The sequence below is a fragment of the Drosophila ananassae genome, chromosome 2R (genome assembly GCF_017639315.1).
Source record: "Drosophila ananassae strain 14024-0371.13 chromosome 2R, ASM1763931v2, whole genome shotgun sequence".
In the NCBI taxonomy this organism is placed as follows: Eukaryota; Metazoa; Arthropoda; class Insecta; order Diptera; family Drosophilidae; genus Drosophila; species Drosophila ananassae.
Genome location: NC_057928.1, coordinates 724,307 through 751,742, shown reverse-complemented (window position 1 = coordinate 751,742; position 27,436 = coordinate 724,307). Strand labels below are relative to the sequence as shown.

At 43.2% G+C, this 27,436-nt stretch overlaps 1 protein-coding gene and 1 long non-coding RNA gene across 4 annotated transcripts in view; one reads left to right on the top strand and one right to left on the bottom strand.

Moving 5' to 3' along the window:
- Nucleotides 1–14,415: 14,415 nt before the first annotated feature.
- The window catches only part of LOC6503257 (DEAD-box helicase Dbp80), a 102,382-nt gene continuing 89,361 nt past the window's right edge, over nucleotides 14,416–27,436 (bottom strand). For 2 of the 3 annotated variants that reach the window (XM_032453868.2, XM_032453867.2), the window contains 3 exons: nucleotides 24,513–24,690; nucleotides 24,344–24,457; nucleotides 14,416–17,553 (listed from right to left, as the gene is read on the bottom strand). In XM_032453868.2, the coding sequence (XP_032309759.1) occupies nucleotides 17,414–17,553; nucleotides 24,344–24,457; nucleotides 24,513–24,690 (432 nt within the window). In that variant the 3' untranslated portion in view covers nucleotides 14,416–17,413. The remainder of the gene's footprint in view (nucleotides 17,554–24,343; nucleotides 24,458–24,512; nucleotides 24,691–27,436) is intronic. The other variant, XM_001965783.4, reaches the window with a different exon arrangement.
- Nucleotides 21,968–22,828, top strand: LOC116655759. The gene is made up of 3 exons (XR_004310805.2): nucleotides 21,968–22,398; nucleotides 22,449–22,548; nucleotides 22,605–22,828. It is a non-coding gene; the product is annotated as an uncharacterized LOC116655759 (long non-coding RNA).

Below are 27,436 nucleotides of genomic sequence, written 5' to 3'. Positions count from 1 at the left end.
ATTGGCATAACTTTGGTGTTTTTTAAGTTAGAAAGATGGGGTACAGACGGTACAGATTCTATTTTGGGCAAAATAATCTGATTTGCCAAATTTCATAAGGATCGGCCGACTATATACGATCTGCTATATATCTAATATTATAAGATGCGTGGTGCCACCTAGCGGACTGCGACTGAACTGCAAGGTTATATCAACTTCGGCTCCGCCCGAAGTTAGCTTTTCTTTTTTGTTTTTAATCGAAGTTAGCTTTCCTTTTTTGTACTTAATCGAAGGATTGATTTTTTTATGCAAAACTTTTTTTTTTTACAGCTGAAAAACTACCGCTTTTTTTTTTAACGAAAAACGATTTTTCAACTTTGAAAGGTCGCCATTTTGTCAAATATATTTTTTTTTAATATCCTTTGATTAAGTACTAGATAAACTTTTAATAAATGTAAATCCGTTTCATTTTTTGATTTCAAACGATCCAGATTTTCACAGTGTTGGTCACCGCAACTCGTCTTTTTCGGACGGACCTCACTTCGTAACTTCGTAGGGGCATAACTTTGAAACGCCTAAATATTTTCTACTTTTTTTTCAAATTTAAGTTAAAATAATTTACTTTCACATAAAAAAACGACATTTCAAAAAAATTCAATAGTTTACGAGAAAAAAATTCGGAAAAAATGCCTATTTTTTGGCCCTCCAACTGCGCATGCCCCCTTAAGAATTCGAAAAGATTGAGATGACTTTGTAACGCTATCGGCTTTTTGGTAGAGGCCGAATTAAACAATTTAAATTTCAATATTTATTATGTGTTCATTTTAACCCATTTTAATATATGCCGCTCCAATCAATGCCACATAAAAAAAAACGCATAAATAAGAGTGTTAACTGAGATTAGTTTATCTCGTCGCGAAAAACCGAAAGACAAAAAAGGTGGCTGTAAATTTAAATATAGCAACTACAAAAAATACGTGCACTCAGTTCAACTTTATAAATTCGATTATATTTTTACCTAAAGAACTTAAGCCTAGCTTATCTATTGCGGCGAAGCGTGGCGAATTTACGAGAGAGCGCAAGTGAGCTTTTCCTGCGCTCACGCTCCGCCCTATACTAACTTATAAATTCAAACTTAATCTTCTACATTAATTCTACAAAGAGCTTGGCCGAACAGACTTAAGAGGGGAGAGTTGTTAACATAGTTAAATGCTTTACTAAAGTCAGTTGTTGGGGAGAGTTGTTAACATAGTTAAATGCTTTACTAAAGCATTCAGTGTAAATAACATCTGTTTGTGAGCCATTCCGGAAACCACCCATAACAAAAGAAGGTGGCTGCCATTAGCCGCTTCTGCGGGGAAAGACACAAATCTGTGAAGATAAATTTAAAAGTTTATGGAGAGGTATGCGTAGAGTCTTGGAGCGGTTCTACAGAAGATAGTTCTATCGGAGCCTGGAATAAGCGGGTTAAGTCTTAAGATCTTACAAAAACAAGTTTGGTTGATGGTGTAAGTGTAAGGCTGCTCCGGAATTGTGGCGGTGGTTTGAAAAAACAGTGCATGACCAACATAACAGTAATCAGTGTTCGCAGATGATTTTTGAATAGCGGAAGAAGATGTTTACGCCTAGTGTTTTTGATGTTATAAAACTGCCGCGGATCCTAATTAAACTGAATTCGAGAGCAAAATACAAGAAGATAACTTCGTCATTTTCATCTCTGTTGGCACCTAATGCCAAGACTATAGTAAAATTCCTACAATAAAAAAATAGTAAATATGAAGAATCATGTAACAGATGAAGCCAAAAACCTAATCTTAACATCAATTGGCGGACTGGGCAGCTAAAAGGATGCCTGGCATCGGATAAAAGATCGATACCATAATGAACGGCTGTTGATTAATTCCACATATTAAGAGCTTTTCGTAGTCCCCAGAACTAATGGATCAGCGGACCAGCTGCGCACGATACCGTGCTCAACGCACTCAATGGGTTAACAGTTAACTGGGATCCAATATTGATACACATCATTGAGAAAAGATTGGACCCACATCCGCTGTCACCTATAGAACTGGCCATCCCCGATCTATCCAATCGACAATCTCTGAGGCAGATGTTAGCCCTTGAGCGTCAGGCAACCAGTCAAGTAACAAGTGGTTGCCTGACGCCTTCAGTGACGTGGTACCTCGCCATTTGGTGTATTCAGCTTCACCCCTTCTTACAAATAAACCCGCCGTTCTGTTACCAACCGCCCAAGTGGCACTGCATCGACCGTACCCCCTCAGCTATGCCGCACACTCCTGGATTCAGGACAACCGGTTAACATAATCTCCAAAAGAATGGCTGACCCACTGGGACTCCAATTGGAGCCATCAACCCTGAACATCGCTGGCCTGGGAGGAACACTGATAGCCACTGATTTCTGAAAAATCTCTGAATGATTTCTGAATCCCAATAAACAATCCCACCCTATTCAGGCGCCGAAAAATATCCCACTTCAGTTGCGCTTAGCCGATCAGGAATTTACGCAGCCCCAGAAGATTGCACGGCGCCGAATATTTCTACCAGCTTATGAAGCCGCAACAGGTACATTCGGGAGAAGAAGCCACTACTCAAAAATACTGTGCTGGGATGGATTGTGATCAGGCCAGTGCGATTGGAATCAGTTCCAGAGTCCAAGGCAGAAAAACAGACCTTAATCACGCGGTTAGAGCACCGGAAGCTATCGATAAATTAAAAAGAATCCATGAATTCAACGCATCGGTGCACTCAACTCGGTGAACTACTGGAAAAACCTGGAAAATATAAGAATTCCTCGCCGATGGCGGATCAACAAGACGAGCCAGAGAAGGATTTTAAGCCAAAAGCCCAAGTTGGTCAACGAGACGAGCCTCAGATGGACATTAACCCACAAGCCCAATGAGATGCTACGAGATTAAAGTAAGCTTCGAAATAAGGCTAACCGCTGTGTTTCGGTAATAGCCCAACCCGACTCGTTTACCTTGGGCTTCAGTTGCGCCACAGACACTTATATCCTTATATCCTCTTCCTTATCACTTCCTTATATCCTCACGATTGGCTCTAAGCCTGACGAACTCTTCAAAGTCGGTCTTATAGCGTTCCACTTCTAGTTCTTTTAAGGAAAGGTTTCTTTTAAGTAAACCTTCCTGATGCGAAGGAGGGGAGACACTAAGTCAGGGACGAATACCGCAGATCGCAGAGCATTAACGGGCGTGGATGTGCTGAACAGCGTGGAAGCCATTTGCGGCAATTATCTTGCTGCCAGGGTCCGAGGTCACAGAGTCCTCTCGGCAACCTGAATAAGAGACTGGGCTTGGGAAGCAATAAATTCGCTGAAAAGTACCTACTCACGGTTCCCTCCGTTTGGACTCACGTGCTCCAGGGCCTGTGCTGACCCTCTCATGCCCTTGTCGCTGTTTTTGTCGTCGCTGCTCTCCTGTCGTCGCCGCTGCGCCTTTCGTCGTCGCTGCTCCTATCGTCGTTGCTACTCCTGTCGTCGTCGCTGCTCCGGCCGTCCGCCCTGCTCCTGTTGCTGCTCCTGTTGTTGACCTTGTCGCTGCTTCAGTTGTTGACCCTGTCGCTGCTCCTGTCGCCGCTCCTGCACTTGGTTGTCGCTGTTTCTCTTCTGTGGGCGCCGTGGATCTTCGGTATCCTTGGCTCACTGGGTATGCCCTTTCGCCGTGTCCGGCACCTAATCCGTGTTAGCAGACCAATAGGTTCACTTCCCAGGCATTCGCCTAGCAAGATACGCTTCTTGGTGCCTTGCGACCGGATCAGGGCACGAAGGGCCTACCTACGCCACAGGTCACGCCGCCGGCTGCGTTCGCCACTCGCCCCCAAACACCTGCGTGCCTACGCTCCGCAGGATCTATGGCTTCGCGTCTCCTTTAACTCGAGGTGATACGCTGTGCGTACGCCCCAGCGCCTGGATCAGGATTCTATTGACTTGACCAGGTTGTCCCTGATTGGTTGCACTGTTGTGCTTGATTTCCCGATCTGGCTACCCCTCGCATCACAGGATCACCCCTAGTCAGGAATCGGGGATCACCCTGGTCAGGAATCGACAAGGCGTACTCCAGGCCGATCCTATCGCTATTACACCAGGATATCAGTCGGTTCCGGGAATAACCCAACCCGACCCGATTTATCCTTGGGCTTCAGTTCCGTCGCGGATCCTTGATCCTTTTCCCACTTGCTTCTTGACTTAAACTTGTTCGATGACTCGCGTACAGCCACCGGACTTACCCACAAGGGGTCCTTGAGCCATGGATCCTTCCGCACTCGCTCTAAAATCCCGCACTTGAGACTGTCGGACTTACCCACGGGGGGTCCTTCAACTTATATTCCTAATTCCTCTAAAGGAAACTTTCTCGCTTGAATGTTTGACTTACCCACGGGGGGTCTTTTACTCAACTCTTCCAGCTTCCCTAGAAGACTCGACCACGATTTGCTCCTCACAATTATGTTCTAGATTAATTAAGATTTAAAAACTTTCGATTTTTCTCTATTAAAGATAGAGTTAGAGATAAACCGAAATGCAAGCGTTATAATCCTTCTCGTTTTGAGGCAGAGTTTTTTGATATTTCTCCGCTTGGCAGTCTGGGAGCCCGTAATGACGGCTTGCTTGTAATGCAGAGGGTGATTATTTTGAATTCATAATTGCAAGCATTCATTTAAGGTGTTGTATACCGGATATCCTATATTTTGCAGTCTGATTACCACCGCAGTTGCATCATCATTATTGGATTTGAAAGATAGTTTGGCGTGTATGTGTACGTACAGTAGGTCTTCATGGGACCAAATTCTTAGCAATCTGTTTGAACCGGAGTTTTCCGGTCGGTCTGTATCCGTGTCTGACTGTTTCTATATATTTTTTTTTTGGGACTATGAAAGGTATAATGTTGATGTTGAGATTTAAAAAAAGCCCTGATTTGCTTGTAGGCAGATCAAGTTTGAGGCAGATCGGACAGATAAGGCAGATTCAGATCGTAAAACTGTATCAGACCGGGTAAACTTTCTTATTTTTCAAGAAATTGAATGCCATGATTTAATTTGTGTATGTATAAATTAAATTTAAAAACAAATTTGGATTGGCCGACATTACATAAACATGGCCGACATTCTACATAAAAAAATAACAAAATCAGTAGAGCTAAATAGTTACAAGAGATACTCTTCATTTCCGCCAAAATTTTAATAAACTTTTTAAAGTATATATTATAAAAACAAGAAAGGAAAGCTAATTTCGGGCGGAGCCGAAGTTGATATACCCTTGCAGTTGAGTCGCAGTCGGCTAGGTGGCGCCACGCATCTTATATTATTAGATATATAGCGGATCGTATATAGTTGGCCGATCATTATGAAATTTCGCATATCGAATTATTTTGCCCAAAGAGGAATCCACTGAAACTCCCATCCTTCTAACTTGAACAACGAAGTTATGGCATTTCCGATCAATCAGTTATATGGCAGCTATACGGTATAGTTGATCGATTCCGGCCGTTCCGACTTGAATACTGCCTGCAAAGGAAAGAAGGGTGTGTGCAAAGTTTCAACTCGATAGCTTTCACACAAAAAAAACAAAAATATGCTCTGATAACAGTATATGAAACTATTTACTTACCCGTAGAATTCGGCGAAAACAAATTTTACACACGTTTAGTATTTTTTTTTAATTTCAAACTTGGCACTTTAACCAACGTACGAAATTCAAACTCGATAAAGTGAATAAATTACGTCATCTATGATTTTTGTTTGATACTAAATGTTCGGTGTCAACCATGGGCCGGCATGGTATCGGCACGCGTAGTGACAATGGAGACAGGCTGATCGACTTATGCCAGACCTTCCAGTTGGTCATTGGAGGAACAGTATTTCCCCACAGGGAAGTTCATAAATATACATGGACATCTCCAGATGGAAATACCCGCAACCAAATCGACCACCTGTGCATAAGTAAGAGATGGAGGCGTTCGCTGAGAGATGTACGCAATAGGAGAGGCGCGTCAATAGACAGTGACCACGAGCTTGTAGTTGGAGGGATCTCAATCAAACTCCAACGAAAGCACACTGCCACCAGGGCCACAAGAAGACCGACCCCCCTGAATATACATCGACTCAGAGATGCTACCCTATCCTCCAGAATGGCAACAGCACTACGCGAACAGTTGACACCACAGCGGAACTGCCCTTGGGAACAAACTTGCAGACTACTGAGAAGCACCGCAGAGGAGATGCTTGGCACGAGACAACGCAGCTGCTCTGAATGGATCTCGGCGGACACATGGGAACTCATCAGCAGGCGGAATAGACTCAAGTCGATAGCGGATCACGACGGCAGAGCCAGAGAAGAACACAGGAATCTCTGCAAATTGGTGAAAAAATCAGCTAGACGCGACAAGAGAGCCGTGCTGGACAGCATTGCAGAAAACGCAGAAAGAGCAGCAAATACAAACAACATGCGCTCACTGTACCAGTTGATAGGCAAACTATCTGGAAGCTACCAGAGGCAAACCCAACCCATTCGAGACTCAGACGGTAGGCTCCTAGTAGACGACGATGCTCAACTTGAGAGATGGAGGCAACACTTCATGGAGATCAGCTGTACAGAGCAACCAGGCAACACACAGCCCGACTTCAGAAGTATCGTACCCAACAGCAGCGTTAGGATACCCCCAACCCCTCCCCCAATCAGAGAAATACGCGATGCAATCAGGAAGTTAAAGAGCAACAAAGCGGCTGGAGAGGACGGCATATCCGCCGAACTCCTCCAGATTGACCCGCAACTAATGGCCGAAACATTGCACCCGCATTTCAAAGATATATGGGAAAGTGAGCGAGTTCCTGACGCTTGGAAGAGAGGAGTAATCGTTAAGCTACCAAAAAAGGGAGACCTCAGTGACTGTAACAACTGGCGAGGGAGCACCCTGTTGAACACCAGCTATAAAATATTAGCGACCCTGCTGAACGAACGACTTATGGAGAAACTAGAGCCAACAATTCGAGATGAACAAGGAGGTTTTAGACCACTTAGGAGCTGCGTAGACCAGGCAAACACGCTACGCACAATAACCGAACAAGCCGTGGAATGGCGTTCGCCACTATACCTTCTATTCATCGACTTCCAAAAAGCGTTTGACTCAATAGACAGGGCGGCGATATGGCGTGCACTTGCAAGGAAAGGAGTGCCAATCAACATGGTAAACATAGTAAGAGCTACGTATGATGATGCGGACCTGGCAGTACTGCACAACGGAAAAATCAGTGCACCCTTTCAGACGAACACTGGCGTCAAGCAAGGCTGCCCTCTATCACCCCTACTGTTCAACCTGGTGATTGATGAGATCATGAGAGAAGTAAGCATGCATCGACGCGGGATAACTTGGAGCTTCACACAACACCTTGAAGACCTAGACTACGCCGACGATATATGCCTCCTATCACACAGACTCATCGATATACAAGCCAAGGCGTCCGACCTCGAGAAGAGAGCCAACGCAGTAGGCCTCTCCATCAACGCATCAAAGACCAAGGCGATGCGGTTTGATAACTCCAACCAAGGTAGCATCACCATCAGCGGTAAAACAGTCGATTTCGTCGACCACTTTACCTACCTTGGCACCATAATATCATCCAGTGGTGGAGTGGAAAAAGATGTAGAGAGCAGACTGTGCAAGGCAAGATCTGCATTCGGAAGATTGCACCGCATTTGGAGAAATCAGCAAATAAGTAGAAGAACAAAGCTGCGGATCTTCAATGCGTGTGTAAAATCCATTCTTCTGTACGGAGCTGAGACGTGGCTAACCTCCCAAAGGATGATGACAAAGCTGCAGTCATTCATTAACAAGTGCCTCAGGATCATATGTGGGATATTCTGGCCCAACAGAATTTCCAACAGTGACCTGTGGCGCAACACGGGGGAGGCTCCCATCCATCACCAAATCAAGAAGAAAAAATGGAAATGGATAGGTCACGCACTCAGGAAGAAAACAGACAGCATAGTCAGGAAGGCACTGGATTGGAACCCACAGGGAAGCAGAAGAGTGGGCCGCCCCAAGCTTACCTGGCGCCGTACTATAACACAAGAATTATCCCGCAGCAACATCACGTGGGATTACGCTAAGCAAACGGCACCAAACAGAGTCAGGTTCAAAGTCCTTGTAAATGCCCTAAGCTCCCAAGCGGAGTAATAGGAGAAAAAAAAAAAAAAATGTTCGGTGGTCTGTTACAATACAGTAAAACTGATTTAAATGAACTTATATTATTTAGCGTACATATTAGAGGAACGGATGAGGTTTGTTACAAGAATGTCACAAGAGGCTATAAAGGGTTAAGCATTGTTATAAAAGTCTAACGATATATTTTCTTAACCCATTTTAAATAATAGATATTGAACTGATTGTCGTTGCGAGTCAAATTCAGATTAGCCGCTCTCAATGTTTAGTAAAGGTGGCTGGTCTCGGCGGCGATGAGTTTGAAACGGATGGAACCTCTCTTAATGTGTGCGTGAAGTCCCGCCTTTACACGTATCCTGTGAGCATTAAGGCTGGAACATTAAGGCCCAGCCACAACATATGTAGAGTTTTCCAAGTGGAAGATTTCTGGCAACATAGTTCTGGCTGACCCCAACTTCCGCATACCGCAGAATATTCATTTAAGTGTTGTCGGCTGGCCCAATTGGCTATCGCGATTTGGCTGGGTAGTTTTTGGACGGGGTGGTTACCGTGTTAACTGGACTGCAGTCAATAACCGAATGTTCGCAACTGACATGCAGTAGATCAGTAATTAAATTTAATAAATTTGTATCCCTGTCCCTTCCTCAAATCACCCCAATCCAAGGTGGAACACCATATGCCGAGGGATGCATGTCCGGGGGGTGCACGGACGTTAATATGCGGACTCTGGGGGACCGGCCGACCCCTCAGTTTTAATCAGGCTTATCATGACAAGCGGGCTATGTCATGATGGACGAACCCCTTCCCGCCTACTCGTGGGTTCAAAAATGAACTGCAAAAATATAAAAACAAAAACAAGTAGTGGAGAACGGAACTCCCTAAGAAAGTCCGAAAATGGGATCACGGATCCGTCAATTTCCAAGGCAGATAGAGGCCAAAGAGATGCTGGGATGGCGAAGCTCCCCACTGAGGGACAACATCCGGAGGCTAGCTGCGCCGGTGTAGGGGGAGATGCCAAGGCACCGACCCCCAAAACGGGGCCCACTATGGGACCACCGAACGGTGTGGGGGGCAAGATCCCAGGATCGAGCTCCTCTCGCACCGGCGGCACCCCTAAGGAAGGCCCCGGTCCGACGACTGCTGGCCCCCTGCAGCGGAAGGGCTCCTATAAGGATAGGAGGAGAGCGGCCTTCATCCTGATGAGGGCAGACCCATCGGCGGAATCCAACCCCGATCAGGCTGAAATAATAAAGTGGGCGAGGGAAATCCTGCCTGACTTTCAGCCAGCAAGAGCGGGGGCCAGATTGGACCCAAAGAATCCGACAGGAGTAGGCTACTCTGCCAAGGAGAGTGCACAAAGTGCGAAAAGGCAGAGGTCGACCGACGGTGGAGCGCCCCTAGCTAAGAAGAAGAAGGTGCAGACACAGCAAAGTAACAGATCCTTCGCCGAAGTTACTAAGGGCAGGACCATCATTGGGGTCGTTGATAATGGCTCCAAAGATGGCCTGATCCCCAAAGAGCTTTGGCGGAAAGCGGTGAACGAGCTGCATGGGCGCTTCATGGAGGAGATGCTCAAGAGCGGAGGACCTCCACCGGACTGCGAAGACGCAGGGTGGTACCAGGGTAGCATCAAGGTGATAGCGTGCCAAGATGCGAGGTCTGTAAGCCTCTACAAGCGAATGATTGCGACGCTTGGGGAGGTTTACCCAGGAGCCAGTCTGGAGGCGGTGGACTGAGACAAGATCCCCAGCAAACCGAGGGCCCGCGTATGGCTGACAGAGAAGCCGGCGGACCCTGTCACCATTCTGGCCATGCTCAAAATGTGTAATCCCACACTCCCTACGGTGGACTGAAGAGTCGCCAACGTGGAGGAAGAAGTGGGACTGAGAAGAAGAAGACTGCGAAGATCCTGGAGGGTGCTGGTAGCCGTATCAAATACGGGTTCGAGCACGTTGCGGTGAGGATCTACAAGTCGGATGCGAAGAGTAAGCCTGGAGGCATCGACTTAGAGATGGAGGCACAAGAGTTAGACTTGGGGGAACCGACCGAAGAGGTCCGCCCAGAAGGAATGTCAGATGTGGAGGAGGACATTCTGGAAGGGTACACCTTAGAGGAGAGTGACCTGGCGAGGGCTCTTGGTGGCGTCGGTATGGAGGAGGACTCATTGCTGGGCTCCGACACCGAGGCGGAGGTTACTGTGGTGAAGAGCTGACGTGGCCCTCATCCAAGAACCCTGGATCCACGGAGACAGGATTCTCGGTTTGGGGGCTGTACACAGCCGATGTAACAGGTAAAAAGCGAGCATGCATACTCGCAAAGAAAAGCCTTAATACCTTCTTGCTACCAAATTTCAGCAATGAAGATCGCGTAGCCACATCGATAGAGGGCCCAGGCGGCCATCTAAGAATATGCTCGGCATATATGGGTCATGACCACTTAGGACCTCCACCGCACTCGCTACTCAGGCGGCTTGTGGAAGACAGCGAAAGGAAGGAAATCGACCTAATAATAGGATGCGATGCCAACGCTCATCACAATCAGTGGGGAAGCACTGACACAAACGAAAGGGGTGAGTCAATCTTCGATTTTATCCTCAGCTCTAAGCTTCTAGTGGGTAACAGAGGTTCAGAACCCACCTTCGTCGTCAAGAAAAGAAGGGAGGTTCTTGATGTCACATTATTCTCGCACTCCCTGGCTGATCCAATCACCAGCTGGAGAGTCCTTGACAAACACTCATTTTCAGACCATCGCATTGAGATAGTAGTAAATTTTGAAAACTTCACCAAGCAAGCAGTTCGAAATCCTAGAAAGGCAAACTGGGAGCTCTATAAAAAGATACTAGATAGATCCTTAGGCGAACCGCCTTCAGAGACCATCGAGACCTATGAGGGGCTCAACGCCATGGTAGATAAGCTTACTGCGACTAGCGCAAAAGCTTACCACAAGGCCTGCCCCAAGAAAAGAATAGGTAGTAACAGATCGAAGAAGCCTCCGTGGTGGACCTCGTCGTTAGCCCCCTACAAAAAAAATGCACGTAGGGCCTTCAACCACGCGCACCGTACCAACACAGACGAGGCGTGGGAAGCCTATAAAGCTGAACTTAGGCAATATAACAAAGAATTGCGCAAGGCAAAGAGGGTTGCCTGGGCCAATTTCTGCACAAACATCCAGGAGACATCAGAGGCCGCCCGCCTAAGAAAGATTCTCTCTACTACAGCCCCCATCGCTGGCTACATTAAGAACACGGAGGGGCGCTGGACAACCTCAAGCCAGCAGTCCCTGGAGACCCTTCTCAACGCACACTTCCCGGGTTGCTCATCGGAAGGAACAACCCAGATGATGCGTAGCCAGGGTCACCAGGGCCCACTCAACTACCTACTTAGTGGCAGAAATCTTAAATGGGCAATAAATGGGACGGTATTCTACCGGCTCAGTTATCCAGAGCCGGTATTAACCTAAGGAAATGGATTAAGAAAATCTTCAGCACAGTCTTCACTACTGGTATGATACCAAAGGCGTGGCTGTGCACGAAGGTTGTATTCATACCCAAGGCGGGGAAACCATCCCACTGCACCCCCAAGGACTTCAGACCTATAAGTCTGTCTTCCTTCCTCCTTAAGACTATGGAAAGACTCTTGAGTCTCTATCTCCAACTAACCATTAACCCAAGGGTCATCTCATGCTCTCAGTATGCTTACAAAAGGGGCCGATCAACAGAAACAGCCCTGCACGATATCACTATGATCGCCGAGCGAGCGATCAACTTTGAGGAATACGCACTTGTTGCTTTTCTAGACATAGAAGGGGCCTTCAACAACATCTTGCCGGGCTCAATAATCGACGCACTGACGGGACTTGGAATAGACAATCGATCAACTCACCTAATACGGCAGATCCTGGTTAACAGGAGTGTCGAGGCTACTCTTGGAGGTTGGACTATTCGAAGATACGTCAAGAGGGGCACCCCGCAAGGAGGTGTACTCTCACCACTACTCTGGAACGTGGCAGTTAACAGCCTACTGCGATCCTTAGAGGGTGGTAAGATAATTGCGTACGCGGACGATGTTGCTATTGCCTTCGTAGGGAAATTCCCACAGACGCTTTGCGACCTAATGACAGGGAAGCTCGAAGTTCTGTCGGCCTGGGCGCAAAGGAACGGGCTGGGAGTCAATCCGTCCAAGACAGAGCTCGTGCTGTTTACCAGGAAGTACAAAATACCTAACCTAAGACTTCCGAAGCTCCTAGGAGAAACACTAGTTCTTAGTGATAGTGCGAAGTACCTAGGCATCACACTAGACAGGAAACTGGACTGGAAGCTGAACACCGCTGATAGGACTAAGAAAGCGCCAATAGCACTCTATACCTGCCGTTATACACAGCGATCATCAGACCAATCTTATTCTATGGAGTTGTGGTCTGGTGGCCAGCCCTTGACAACTCCTTATGCAGGGAGAGGTTCAGATATCATCCTTGACCTACTACCAGTAGAACTGATGGGGGTAAAGATATCCACACTGGCGGCAATAAGACTGCGAGAGGCGAATCTATGGAGCAAGAATAGTTTCGGTCATACCAGACTGGACCTACATCATTTCATGCCTGAGGGGGGTACGGATTACTGTGTGCCCGTCGACCAACCCACCACTAACTACAAAATCGTAATCCCCTCGAGGGGCCGGAGGCCGGAGGGCTCCATTCATATCTACACAGATGGATCAAAACTTAACGGCCAGGTGGGAGGCGGTTACTTTTGTGAGCATCTGAGCCTAAAGGAGTCCTTCAGACTCCCCGACCACTGTAGTGTTTTCCAGGCTGAGGTAGTAGCCATTAAGGAAGCACTGGAATCCCCAGCTCTAAGGGGCAATCGGGGTACAATATGTATCTTCTCAGATAGTCAGGCAGCGCTCAAGGCACTTGACGGATTCTCATCCAACTCCAGGACAGTCAATGACTGTCGCAGATCTCTCAACGAGATGGCTGAACAGCATGACATCTACCTCATTTGGGTTCCCGGTCACAGGGACCACGAGGGAAACTGTGCTGCAGATGAACTAGCTAGGGCTGGGACTACCAACCCTCTCCTACCGGAGAAAGAACTTGTAGGCATACCCTTGGCTACTTGCAGGCTAAAGTGCAGGAAGTTTTTCGACGTGGCAGCCAATAGGAAATGGAGAAACCTACAGACCTGTAGAACCTCTCGGCTGATCTAGCCGACACGCTCTCAGAAAAAATCGGCGAGACTTATTGCTCTCACCAGACCAGAATGCAGCCTAGCGATTGGGGCAATTATTGGGCACTGGCTGATAGGCGAACACGTGGCCAGGCTTGCAGTCCCCCACAATGATTTCTGCAGGAGCTGCAGGGATGAAGAGGAGATAGAGTCGGTAACGCACCTCTTATGCTACTGCCCGGCACTCGGACGCAGCAGACTCAAACACTTCGGGTCCGAAGAACTCTCGGACCTTAACGATCTCTCAGAGATTTCTACACGCGGACTGGTTGCCTTCATAAAAAAAGCAGGCTGGGACCATGGGCCGCCACAGGTAGTCTAGGCATAGGGACAGGAAGGGGGGGGTAGCATCTTGCTCCAGCGTCAGCACAAGGAGCCCTAGCGGCTCAAGTGGAAGCGAGGGGGTCTTCTATGTCTCCCTTGCATCACCGCCCTAACCTATCCCTGTGGAAGAAGAATGTTTAAACCAGAGTTGCATCCACTCGCTCACCGAGTGTAAACGCCTGTAAACAGTCGTGTGCTTACGGAAAATTATTCGTATTCGTACGCAAATGCACTTCGTACATGTTAATGTATTTGTGTACCCTTGGGAACTGGGGGCACCTCTGATTTAAATGATAGTTTTGTATATATCAAAAATGAAAAATTTTTTCTGTTACTCCGATCTAATTAACCCACTTAAACTTGAACAAATTTGAAGTGGAGAAAGAATTGAGATCAGAATAGGTTTGTTTTGAACTGACTTTATTAATATAATTGCTTAGGTGGTAATATAAAAATATAGAAAGACGCAAAAATGATAAATTAAAAATTTAAAAAGTGTGAATTTTGTTATACTATTTTGTAATTCTAATTCTAATACCTTTTCTTGCTCTCATCGCTTCCACGAGCTGCAAAACTGACGAAACAATTATTGCAATGATGTTTCTGCTGCCCCTTCAGAATTTTTATTAGTGGGAGGATGGTGGACCAAGCAGCGACAAACCTTTTAAAATAATAATAGTATAATAGGAATTGGAATTGTTATTAGCTTATATTTTGATCTGTCTATCTCACTATGCATTATTGTAATTTGAAAGACCTTATGTTCAAAGATCATCATTTGCACTTGTGTTTTGATATTGTTACTGAGCGACCGCTGGCAATCGTTGAGCCGCGCTCCCGCGTATTTTATTCTAATTCGGTCGTCAACCCTACGCAGTCACATTCATATGTCATATGTTGTATATATAAACCAAATCATTGAAATAAATTGTTATCATACATAGAAATCTAAAGGTCCTTGTTTTTTATTAAAGCCTAGATTTGGAACATTAAATAAAGCTCCCGAAAACGCTCGGTAACTGAAAATTGGTGACTTCTTAGGAAAATAGATTGTTGAATTATTGTCCATTGAAAATTTGAGGTGCGCGGCTTAAAATATATAAACATAAACCAATTAAAACATTGAAAAACATTATTCGGTTTGTGATTTTTTCGCGCATTCTTAACATCTGTTGACATACATACATACGCTGTTTGCAGAGTGCTACAATCGCTCATACACATATTACCCCATAATATAGAAGTTGCACAGTGGGTCGTGAGCTGACAATAAATAAACAAACTAAAATAAAACTTTGGTTGCGAAAATGAATCCGTTTTTAGAGTGTGCCTTCTCCTGGAAGGAAAGTATTCCGGAGCCAAAGTGCAGTTGGTCTTTTTGAGGACCTTCAAGTATTGCTGTCCTCCTTGAAAGCAGTGGAGACATTTCCGGGGCGATGATAAATGTGCGGCTTAGCGAAGAGAAAGGCATCGTCGGGGATTTCAAGAGCACACACAAGGAGATGTCCGAGCTGGATGTTGCAAAGCTCAGGAGCGATCTGCGCGTCAACTTTAAAGATGCGGCGAGAGAGGCACGATTCATCCTGGACCAGGAGATTATGCGGCGCTCCAGTTTGTTGCCGGCGACTTCGACACTGATCAACGCTACTTCTGTCACAAATTTTGATGCGTCGTTTGGCAGAACTTTCCAGGCTTTGTCGCCACTACCACTTCCCATTTTTGTGGATTCCGGTCACTGTTCTCGACCATGGTGGATACAAACCCATTCATAAGTTGGGTCGAGAAGCTTCAGCGGTTGCGGTCCTGCCTTCGTAAATCTGCCTTGGAGACTGTTCGATCGTTGGAGCTCACGGACGAAAATTATAACGGAGTTGCTAAACAAAAGGTTTAGTAATCACAGGCTTATTTTTCAAGCTCATGTTAATGAGATAATGCACCTGAGGGCCGTATAATCCTCATCGGCGATGAGGCTTCACGAGCTTTCGGACAAATTGAATTCGCATGTGCGAGTCCTGGCAAGCATGGGCACAACGAAGCAGATTGCTAGCTGCATCATAATCCAAGTGCTGTTGCAGAAGGTTGATGATGCCACGCAGTCTAAGTGGAAGGAAATGCAAGCTCGGATTCCTTGGATTTCATGCATGATTTGTGATGGCCATTCTCACATAATAAACTCCTGCCCAAGGTTTTTAAGCTTGTCGCCTGAGAATCCTTCAGGCGAAGTTAGTCGATGGATTTATGCCGTAACTGCCTTGGATCTGGGCACCTATTTCGGCATTGCAATGCGTCAAGCTGCCGTGCTTGTGGACGGCCAACACCTTTCTCCCGAGGTTTCCGCATCAAGTGACGCTGTTTTTCGTTCAGCGTCCGCCGCTGTCATGAGGTGCTGCTAGACACTGCCAATATTCTGGTTAGGAACCGCTCTCGAGTTCTACTGCCCTGCCGAGCGCTGCTCAATTCTGGCTCGCAGGTGCATCTAGTCACTTCCAGGCTGGCGGACCAGCTGCAGCTGCGGAAGATAACGTCTCCGGTGACTGTATCCGGTATAGGAGGCGCAGGGTTCTCTACAGATGAGTTTTCTGTGCAAGTCAGCTTGCAATCCCAATGCACTACTACTCGGCGCAATTAACTCCGATCGTAGCCTCCAACATCACTAACCTTCAGCCCAATTTTGCATGGGACGTCAGCTCTTGGAAAATCCCCGCCAATGTAAAGCTAGCGGATCCTCATTTTCACCAGCCTCAGCCAGTTGATTTGCTAATTGGAGCTGGATTATTTTACGAGTTGCGTTGTGTGGGTAAAATTCATCTGTCTCCTTGTTTGCCCTCCATCCAAAAAACTCGGCTCGGTTGGATTGTTTGTGGAGGCGGAGGCCCTGACGATGGAACGGTCCTCATGGCAGCTGAGCAGTCAGAGTTGCTCGTCCAGCCTCAAACGAAGCCGGTGAAGGTGGAGTCTCATCACGCCTTCGCAAAGTGGTCAACGAGAAGGAGAAGTACTACAGACACCGTCGTCACATCGATTAGCACATGGAGAAGCGTCTGGCCGGGATCTGCACAGTGGTGGTTAGTGTGATAGGTCATATATTCCCCAGAGTGGATGTGAAGCTCTTGGACTTTGGCAGCGAAATGGCTACCGAGATGCCATCGCCCAGCTGCAGTGACAGCAAGATGAAGATGACGATGATGGAGTGTGTCGGGTGCGCTGCTGAGGGCGGTGTCCGGAGCTATAAGGCGGGCAGTCAATAAATTGTGCCTGCAGCCCCTTCATGCCCCTTCCAATGGGGGGAGTATGTCGGGTCAAGCAGCCGCCGGAAAGTTTGGCAGGCAATCATTTATTGAAATTGTTTATTCGCTACACCCGCTCTCGTGCATTCGATCGGCCACCTGCATCTGCCGTCATGCGCGATCGTTGTCTCGCTCTCTCGCGGTAAAACTCCCGAAAACCCTCGGTAACTGAACATAGCCATTGAATAGTTAAGCATCATTTCTATTATTATCGACGCAGTCTATACAGACTATAGTATTTCGTTAATAAGGTTTTCTTCGTTAATAAGACAGATGCAGGTATATTTAAATAAACAGCGCAGAATTATATAATTGTTTTCAATTTATTTCCAACTATCCAATTTAATATTAATATAAATGGGATCTCAAATTTTGTTTTTATTTTACATTATATAAATGGATTATGTTCCAATTTTTTCTATATCATCGGCGCAGTCAGTATTTAATATTTGTATTTCTTTTTTAAAATGGTTTTCTATTGCTTTACAAACGGCCATGCTTTTCTCTCCATCAATAAGATTTATGGCAATTCCAGATTTACCTACAAAAGAAAAAATAAAACCACAATTATTTGAAAAGGAATTTGGTATAAGTTAACAAGTTAACTGGATTACAGTCAATAACCGAATGTCCGCAACTGACATGCAGTAGATCAGTAAATAAATTTTTATCCCTGCGGAAGAAGAATGTTTATACCAGTGTTGCATCCACTCGCTCACCGACAGTGTGAGTTACTTCGATCTAAATAACCCACTTAAACTTGAACAAATTTGAAGTGGAAAAAAAATTGAGATCAGTCATTTGTTATACCCTTGCAGAGGGTATTATGATTTTCGTCAAAAGTGTGCAACGCAGTGAAGGAGACAGCTCCGACCCTATAAAGTATATGTCGGATAAGTTAAGCCTTCTCCTCGCGGAGTATCGGGATTTCTTTGTTCGTTCCCCTGGTGGTGTTCCATGCCATGATCTGGCTGATGCAGCGAGTCCTCGTTGCCTTTGTTGCTCATCTTTTGTCAAATAATGTTAGCAGTAAAGTCCACACGTCTAGCTCAATACGAAGCAGAGATGAAAAAAGGAATAGAAGGACCAGATCTAGCAACACAACGAAGCCACACACGACCTTAGTTCGCAAACTAAGTCCTCATCATACCAGGACTGATATATTCCCGCACGACCAATGGTCACACCTTAAAGTCTAATGTCTAACAAAAGACTTAATTACCTCCTCTCCGACATATATATATTCTTGATCAGGATCATCTCCTGCACACATCCTTCTTGTCCTTGAACGTTAGGAACGGTAGTATATAAGTTGAATATATCCTACAGCTGCCATATAACTGATTGATCGGAAATGCCATAACTTTAGTGTTTTTTAAGTTAGAAAGATGGGACTTGGTACAGATTTCATTTTGGGAAAAATAATCATAAGGATCGAACGATTACATCGTATAGCTACCATATAACTGAACAATCAGAAAGGGCACAAATTTGCTATTTTTAAAGATGCTTGAGGCTGTTCCCAACATTTTTATTCGAAAATTGATTATCGAATCAATGAAATTTTCATAAGGACCGGTCAACTATATACGATCCGATATTTACATAACAATAAAAGCTGCTACTTAACTGCAAGGGTATATAAACTTCGGCTCCGCCCGAAGTAAGCTTTCCTTTCTTGTTTTAGACTGACTTTAGTAATATAAAAGTTCAATATTGAATACATAGATATTGCTTAGGTGGTAATATTAAAATATAGAAAAACGTAAAAATAATAAATTAAAAATTTAAAAAGTGTTGATTTTGTTACCCTATTTTATATTGGAATATCAGCAGTTCTTGCTGCCGTTCCGGATTGAAGCTACTGTAGTTTTAGGTTCTTAAGTTATCGTTTTTCATTTAGACTATGACCTTATATTTTATTTAATATGTATTATGTTTTTGTAACTTAATATTAAATGCTCATGACCTAATGTTCTCCTAGTGGTCAACCAACGGTTACAATAGCGGTGCCAGCACGCCAGTCTTTCTGCATGCCTCAATGTATACCACTGGTAGTGCGACAATTGTCTCCACGTGAGGGCGCCTGGTAACAGGTCATGGTAAGGTCATGTCTTTGCCGAAGCCAGTTACAACCACGCTTATCATAGCACGATATGTCTTGACGGATAAACCCTTTCCCGCCGGATGAACCATTAGTGGGTCTAAATATGTGAACAATTTTCAACCAATAAAACAAAATTAGAGAACGGAACTACCAAAAAAGTCCGGAAATGGTAGCAATGATCCCTCAAATTCCAAGGCAGGTGGGAGGTGTCTGGGTGGAGAAGTATTCCTTGCTGAGCTCTAAGGGTCGAAACGTCGAAACTATAGAAAGTCTTAACGCCTTGGTTGAAACGTTCACCTTGGCCGCCAGGGCGTAACATAAGTCCTGTTCTAAAAAGGGAATGGGCAGCAGCAGCTCGAAGCAGCAGACCATGGTGGTTCTCGGCGCTAGCGCCTTTCAAGAATAATCACTTTTAATTTATTGTTGCCTCCAAAAAAAGAATTTTGCATTATGGGAATGGATCGTCTAGCATTTCCTTTGACGTCCAAGGAAAGACGTCGATAGACGTAGATAGGCAAGTGTTATAAGATCACTAACCAACTTGAATTGAACCATTGTGGAGAAACAACAAACTGCGATACAGGCCTTGACAGGTCGTTTGCCTCGAATTTTATGATGAATCCATATAGAGCCGTAGAGCTTGGTTGTTATCCAATTTCTTTGATCTGAAGCTGTGTATCGGTAACATTTTAGTGACAAAATCGATACTAGCCGTTAAGTGATTGAATTGATTTTTGATCCTAAGTCTCCTGAGGCTTTGAGGCTTTTTGTCGCACGAGAAACAATTTTTTTCCTTTACTTTCTTTTGATTTGTGGTCGATTTTTAAACAGTTGACACACATTCGCACAATGCTTGTCGTCCCGACGTTCTGGAAGTGCACGTCAGATTTTGAAACTCATTTTTAGATGATGGCGTTGTCTTTCCTAAGCTCAAGACTATATATCTTTGCTCTAGGAATTCCAGCATAGTTTGTAGGGGCTACTGAGTTTCCAATTGTCTGCTCAAATTATGCCATGTCAAGCTTATCGGTAAGCAAGACAACTAGAAAAGTATCCCTTGTGATTAATTTGATGCATAGTATCTTTATTAAGGAAAAATTTTGCAGGGTGTTTATGTACAGCTCCTGTATTGATCTGGCACTGTCAGAGACTTTGTTGTAACCGACGGATAACTGTATTTGCAATGAGCCGAAGATTGTCATATTATTCGATTATTATGCGTGTAAATAGGTGTCTTAATTAAGTCCAGAAAGACCGAATTTAAGGTACCAAATTTTCTTAACTGTTTCCATTTTATTTGGTTCCCCACCAAATTTTGGAATGTTTATTAGGGGCACTGGAGCATCAACGCAATTTATCGTTGGGCTTTCCCACAAGCGCATTCTGCCCCTCTGCTAGCAGCTGTAGGTATGCCAGCTTGTTATATCAACTGTCTATTGGGTTTTTAAATACCTTATAGACTGTCAAGTGCATAGGACTAGGACATAAAGACTTTAGTAGTTCGCTTAGGGTTCCCTCGGATGCCTTAAACTCTCTGGCGCCGACATAATCAAGCTTATTGTTTATCCATGTGGACAAGGACACGAGATTGCTCATGAACGTGATTCATGAAGTTCTTCCTTCCGACTCGTGCCTTGCATTAGCTTATCACGATTACTTTCGAAGGTGTCGGTATATTCCCGCAATTGATCCGGAAGTCCTCAGCTTACTTAATGAATGAATAGAGAAGAATGGATACTTTCGCCTACAATTAGGACGCCTTTTGTTTTCGACTCGGCTTATCCATTTTATAATTCCGCATTTAGGAGGTCTTAAGCGCTTGCCGCATTAACGACTGGCTCTATTAATATTTTGGGGATAAAATACCCTAACCCTATTAGGGTTAGGGTATTTTAAATTCCCCTCAATTCCATCTTTATGTTGTTCGTTTCTGACTGATGGGAATGTTTTATGCGAGAAGTCAAAGAAACTAAACCATTTTTTGATTGACTTTTAGGCACACTACCCTTAATCTACCTATTGGAGGGCAACGTCACACTGTTGTAAAAATCCTATTGCTTTTTTAGCAGGAACTGGGTTTAAAGGATCTCGTCAAGGTCACAAAAATTTTACTAATAAGGGATATATAAACCGGTTGCTGGTTTGTAGCCGAAATATTCTATAATATTGTATTTAATATATATTATGTTTTTTATCGTAATATAAAATTAAATTAATTATTGTACGAATTTTATCCATAGAGATGGGTACCGGATATAAACACCGATCCGAATTTCCGATCAGTTTTTTGGCAGCTATAGAATATAGTTGGATCCCGGCCGATCCGAATGCGTGCTACGCGGAAGGAAAGACAGATGTGTGCGAAAACTTTCAACTTAATTGCGTAAAATCAAAAGACCTACGGACATGCTTATATCAACTCAGGAGATGATCCTGATCAAGATTAAGATGTAATAAAGATGTCTCCTTAGCTGCGTAGCAAACTTTTGTCCAAAATTGTAATACCCTCTGCAAAACTATTAAAACAGAACTCAACATGGGATGAGTTTTAATTTGGAGTAATAATATAAAAAATCATGATATAATCATTATTAAGAGTTTTATTTTGGGATTCAAAATAGTTATTTTTTGTAAGTTTATTTTTTTATCAATGACTATTTTACTTTGAGTTATTTTTAGTACACATCAAATAAAAATTAATTATCAGGGACCGTAATCATTATGAGTTTTATTTTAAAAATCACATAATAATTATTATTTTCTGAGCGAAAAATTAAAATCACATATTATATAATCATTATTCTCTGAGCGAAAAAATAAAAATTAAAAATAATCATTATTTGTGATTTTTATTTTTTTTCGCTCAAAAATATCACTCAATTCATGATTCCGGGCTATGTATTAAATAGACATCTGCATGATTACATTCATAACATACGTCTAACAGAGTACATTCGAATCGAATAGAATGAAGTAAGTGGAATGATGGAAATGAAATGACATTGTATGAATGTAAGCTTGGGTTCCTCTCGTAATTTGAGACGTCAGAGAATGAACGAGACGAAAAGTCAAATGAGAAATATGTCAATGTCATGTATACCCGAATCCTTCGAGTTGTTTCTTATCATTCGAGCACAATTCTTTCTGAGAGCTGCAACAAATTTGTCTACAAATTTTTAACAATTTTTAACTTAATATCAAAAAAAAGAAAAAAAAAATGAGCAGCAACAAAAAGACGGCATTATGGGCAACCAATTTATAAAAGAAGCCGACGAGCTTGTATGTATATATATATTTGTAGACCTAGTTTTTTAAAGTTTGATTTTTAGGTTGTGTGTATTACTCTGTGTAAATTAGTGCATTATTAAATGCAAGATGGCTTTTGCTTATTCCGCCTCTGTAAGTTGTTTAGGGACTCGCCCAGCCCAGGTTTGTTAACTCTTTCTTTATGTTACAAGTATAACTAAAATTTTTTCTTTATCAAGGTGCCAATATAAAGAAAAAAAATAGAGGCGATTTTGAAGGACTTTGGATGTGACCTTGAAGTAATCAAACCCGTAATCGTAACTGATCGTTGGTCGAACATGATTAAAGTCTTTTCGGACTCGAAGAAAATTCCCTGCATTTAATTTGTTTTTTTTCCTTTTATTTACATTTACAACTCGAATCATTCGAATGAAACATCTCTGTTTTCAACGTTCTCAATTCACTCAATTCGTTTCCTTCTATCAAATGATTGTAAAAATGGTTAAGCGTAAGAAACCCAACCCTCTCACATCATGTTGGCTTTGCTCTCAAATTCATTCAAATCATTTTTAGCATTGTACATTTGAATGTGTGTTTTTTGCCACTCATGCAGATGTCTAGTATTAAACGTGTTGGACATATGTATGAGTTTTTTTTTTCTCACATATAAGTCAAATTATTTGACTCAATTTTTTCATTTTTTCATATAATAGAAATGAATCTCTCCCGCAACCAGAACTCGGTGTGTCCACACGTTGGTATTCAACATACCCAGAGAGAAAGTTGGATAACTTTTAACATTTGAGGACTTTATCGATAGACACCTCAAATCCTCAACAAAATTAACGAAGAAATTTTGTGAGGAAATAAAACGCTTGACTAAAAACTTCGCCGAGACCAACGGTGATACATTTTTAAACATTTAAAATATATATCTGTTTTGTTCTAATTTTTAATGGTTTGGAGGAGTGTACTTGGAAAAATCATAATGTTAATTTGGACCTATATACCTGGTCTATTGAGATATGTACTCATATGTCCAAAAAATGTAATACATGGCCCGCAATCATGAATTAAGTGTTATTTTTTGGAGCAAAAAAAATAAAAATTATAAATAATGATTATTTTTTATTTTTATTTTTTCGATCAGAGCATAATGATTACACAGTGCTACAAAAAAAAAAACAAAAGTGAATGAACTTTTTAAGTGACATAGTAGGAATTTTTTATCTGGTCGGGATATCTGGTCTTTGTCTCGTTTTATTCAGAATTAATGAGAAAACATTGATATGTGGCGTCATTTTTGCCAGAATTTTTATAAGTTGTACCGAAAAACTGGCATCAAAATGGTTTCAAGTGTAAAAATGTTGTCCTTTTTGTTTAACGAAATCGAAGATCTATTTTTTTCAAAAGCTACAACATTTAAGTATTGAAAAACACCGAAAATTTTGAAATCGGTTGAAAAAACGCGTTCAGGAATTTTTAAGCGCAAAAAAGTCCCGAAAAAAGGTTTTTTAACCATAAATCAAGATTTTGATGGTGTTACAAATATTTCAAACATGGTTTTGTCACTTCAAAAGTTCATTCACTTTTGTTTTTTTTGTAACACTGTGTTATAGTAGCACAAAAATAGCTATAGCTATAGGATATAGTCCACCAATCCCGGCTTGTCCCGTTCCAACTTACCTAACATATACTGCTTGCAAAGGAACGAAGAATTTGTGCAAAGTTTTAAGTCGATAGTTTTAAAACTGTAAGACTAGTTTGTGTAGAAACAGGTAGACAGTCAGACAGACAAGAATATATCAACTCAAGGTGTGATCGTGATTAAGAATATATATACTTCGAAGATGTCTGCTTCACTGCGTTTACAAATTTTTTCATTTTTGACCCGCGTTTAGTATTAGCTACGTCTAAGTGTCCTTTACCGTTTCTTTTATATTTTTGTAATAATTTATTTATTTAATTTGTAACTTACCAAAACGTCCAGTTCGGCCTATTCGATGGAGATATGTTTCACAATCAGCATTTCCTCGAACATCTACTGGCAAGTCAAAATTTACAACTATTGTAACTTGCTCAATATCAATGCCTTCAAATAAATATTGGTTGTTTTTTAAATTAGAATATAGACTATAAAATAGTACCTCTATAAATAGTACCTCTTGATAAAACGTTTGTAGTTATTAGAACTTTTTCCAGCCCAGAACGAAATCGATCTAAAACAGCCAGTCTTTGCTCAACAGTTAAATCACCGGACAACACCGCTACAGAATGACAATCGGTAGTCATTTTTGCTGCAAGCCAAGCGGCAGTTCTTCGGGTCTATAAAATTAAAAAGAGAAATACGCATTTATAAATTTCTATTATCAAATGATTTCTATTATGAATTTTTTTTTTATTATTCAAAATAAATAAACCCCTTGAATAAGTATTTATAAGACAAAAAGATGTGAATGAGAGCAAAACACAAAACGAATACTCACTAGTAAAAGATTAAGAAAGAATATTCGTTAATTTCCATTCTCTTGTATTGAGTCCGAATATTGAGTCCTGAATGGGAAGGAAATAGTTTGCTTTCGGAATGCCGAAAGCAGCCGAATGGCCCGAATGTTTTTTGAAACTCTCTATCTAATCTAGTCGTGGGCAACTCTCATTTTCCATAACTCGCGAGTATAGGGCCAGAAAATTTGTGCAGCGCGACCCGCAAAGGGTAAGCAATTTTCCATTTGCTCTCATTAGAAGTCTCTAGAGATCCCTAGCTTTAGAAAAAACATATTTTTACTGGGAAAAATGGTTTTTGAAATTTAGGGGGAACAATTTTTGTTTGTAAAAAAGTGTGGATGCGGAATCGTAGTGTTAAACACTTTTTAAAAACTGTTGCTATAAAAAAGTTCTCTTTGATTTTTAAAGGCACTATATTACTACTCATTCGAGTTTTGAAAGAACAATAAACGAAACAACACACTACTTTCTCCTCTCAGTGAATGGCAAGATCTCTTTGTTTTTCGCTGCTTATGCGATTTTTTAAACATTTTTTTTTCTTAGGCTTTGTGGTCACAGTGAAAGAGTGATTCAGATTAGTATAGTATGCGCAGACGGATTTTTCTTCTCTATTTTCTTTTAATTTTTCATATTAGTCACAGGGCGCGATATGTTTGCAGTCTTATTATAAGCATGTTGGAAAGCAATGGGAAAAAAATTGACGCTGCCAATTAATGAGGCAATTTTATATTTTCAGCAATTTCAAAGATTTTTGTTGGGACTTGTGCCAGCATCAAAAATCATAATTATTTCTATTTCTATTCTCTCAGTGTAACCAGCCGCAGCGGTCCACTAATTGCCCGTTATCAGCTGCTCCATATTCTTTGTTTCTCCCAGATTCGCATGCGCTTTGTTGTTTTTTTGTAGCGCATGCAGTTTGGGAGCTTTGGTGGAGCTTCTGCGCAAGCTCTTAGGTTTTAGCACTTGTAATTCGGCATTGTTGGGATCGGCCGCTGCCGTTGTTTTGGGGTTAAATTGACCCAATAAAATTATTGAAATTAAATTGTGGATTCTTTATTAATTCGGTCGCTATCAAAACGCTGATAGCTCAACATTGGTGACCCCGACGTGATCGCGCTCTAATTGATTTGTGATCATTAAAGTGCTTAAAGGAAACCCTGCAAAGGAAAACTTGTTGCTATTGTTTCCATTGCATTGCACCTTGCACAAAAACAAATTGCATAATGGAGTCTGGAGATGTAGCTAGTGCCTCGGTTCCTGCAAGCAGGGAAAGGCTTTTGCGGCGAAGAGCAGAGGTGACCTACCAGGAGATGGAAGCCCTGCATAACAAGGTCAAGGCTGCAGTTCAGAAGGAAGATTTGACCATCATGGTACTGGAGCCGTTGGAAATTGCGTTGCGCAAGAAATTTACCACACTCCAGGATGAGTTAGAGCGATTGAGCTCTGTTGAAGTTGGGAGTGAATTATGCTGGAAGTTCTCCCAGCTTGCCGCTGATGTGCGCTTTGACATTCAGGTGGGAATGGCAAAGCACTCCATGAGGGTACCTGCACACTCCACTTGTCTCGACGGCCCAAATGGTCCCACTGCTTCGTCAATGGCAGAACCAACCATAGCGGTGGTGAAGGTGCAGGATGGTCTGTTGGAAAAGCGTCGCTCATGCAGTCAGGATTACCCGCTGGACTGCGACATCCAATCGGGTTCTCAGGTTTTTAAATTGGAGCGAAACCTGAACAAGGATCACGATAGCCAGGACGTGTCCAATTGCGCCTCATCAGTGCCCCTGCTATCCACCGCTCCCCCCGTGGTCGCTATTTCAACGTCGCATCTGGCAGTTGTCTGCGATGGATTTTTGGAAGCTGCTGAACTTAATCCCTCATCTGGCTCGGGATTTGGATTATTGTCACCGTTGCCGATTAAGTCAGCACCCAGGTCTGACTCCATTCTGAACTCTAGCCTGCACCCTTCCAATGGGGGGAGGTCGTCCGCATCGCTGCTGCCGCCGTTTGCAGCTGCCAAGGTGGCTGCTGCTCCAGCCGTGAAGGCTCCCGATCCTGCAATCGAAAGGTGCGCCTACGCGCAATTTCGGAAAGATGTTTCCTTCCACTCTCGCCACTCTGTTGACGCTTGGCTCGAGCGCTCTCTGGATCTGGATGGACACGGCAGCCTGCAACTGAGAATTATGGACCTTGAGATCATCAGCAATATTATGTGATGAAGCTGCCCCATGCCCCTAAGGATTTTTTGTTGAAAGATGGAATTCAACGGGGGGAGGATGTTGGGACTTGTGCCAGCAACAAAAATCATAATTATTTCTATTTCTATTCGCTCTATTCGCCCGATCCTGCAATCGAAAGGTGCGCCTACGCGCAATTTCGGAAAGATGTTTCCTTCCACTCTCGCCACTCTGTTGACGCTTGGCTCGAGCGCTCTCTGGATCTGGATGGACACGGCAGCCTGCAACTGAGAATTATGGACCTTGAGATCATCAGCAATATTATGTGATGAAGCTGCCCCATGCCCCTAAGGATTTTTTGTTGAAAGATGGAATTCAACGGGGGGAGGATG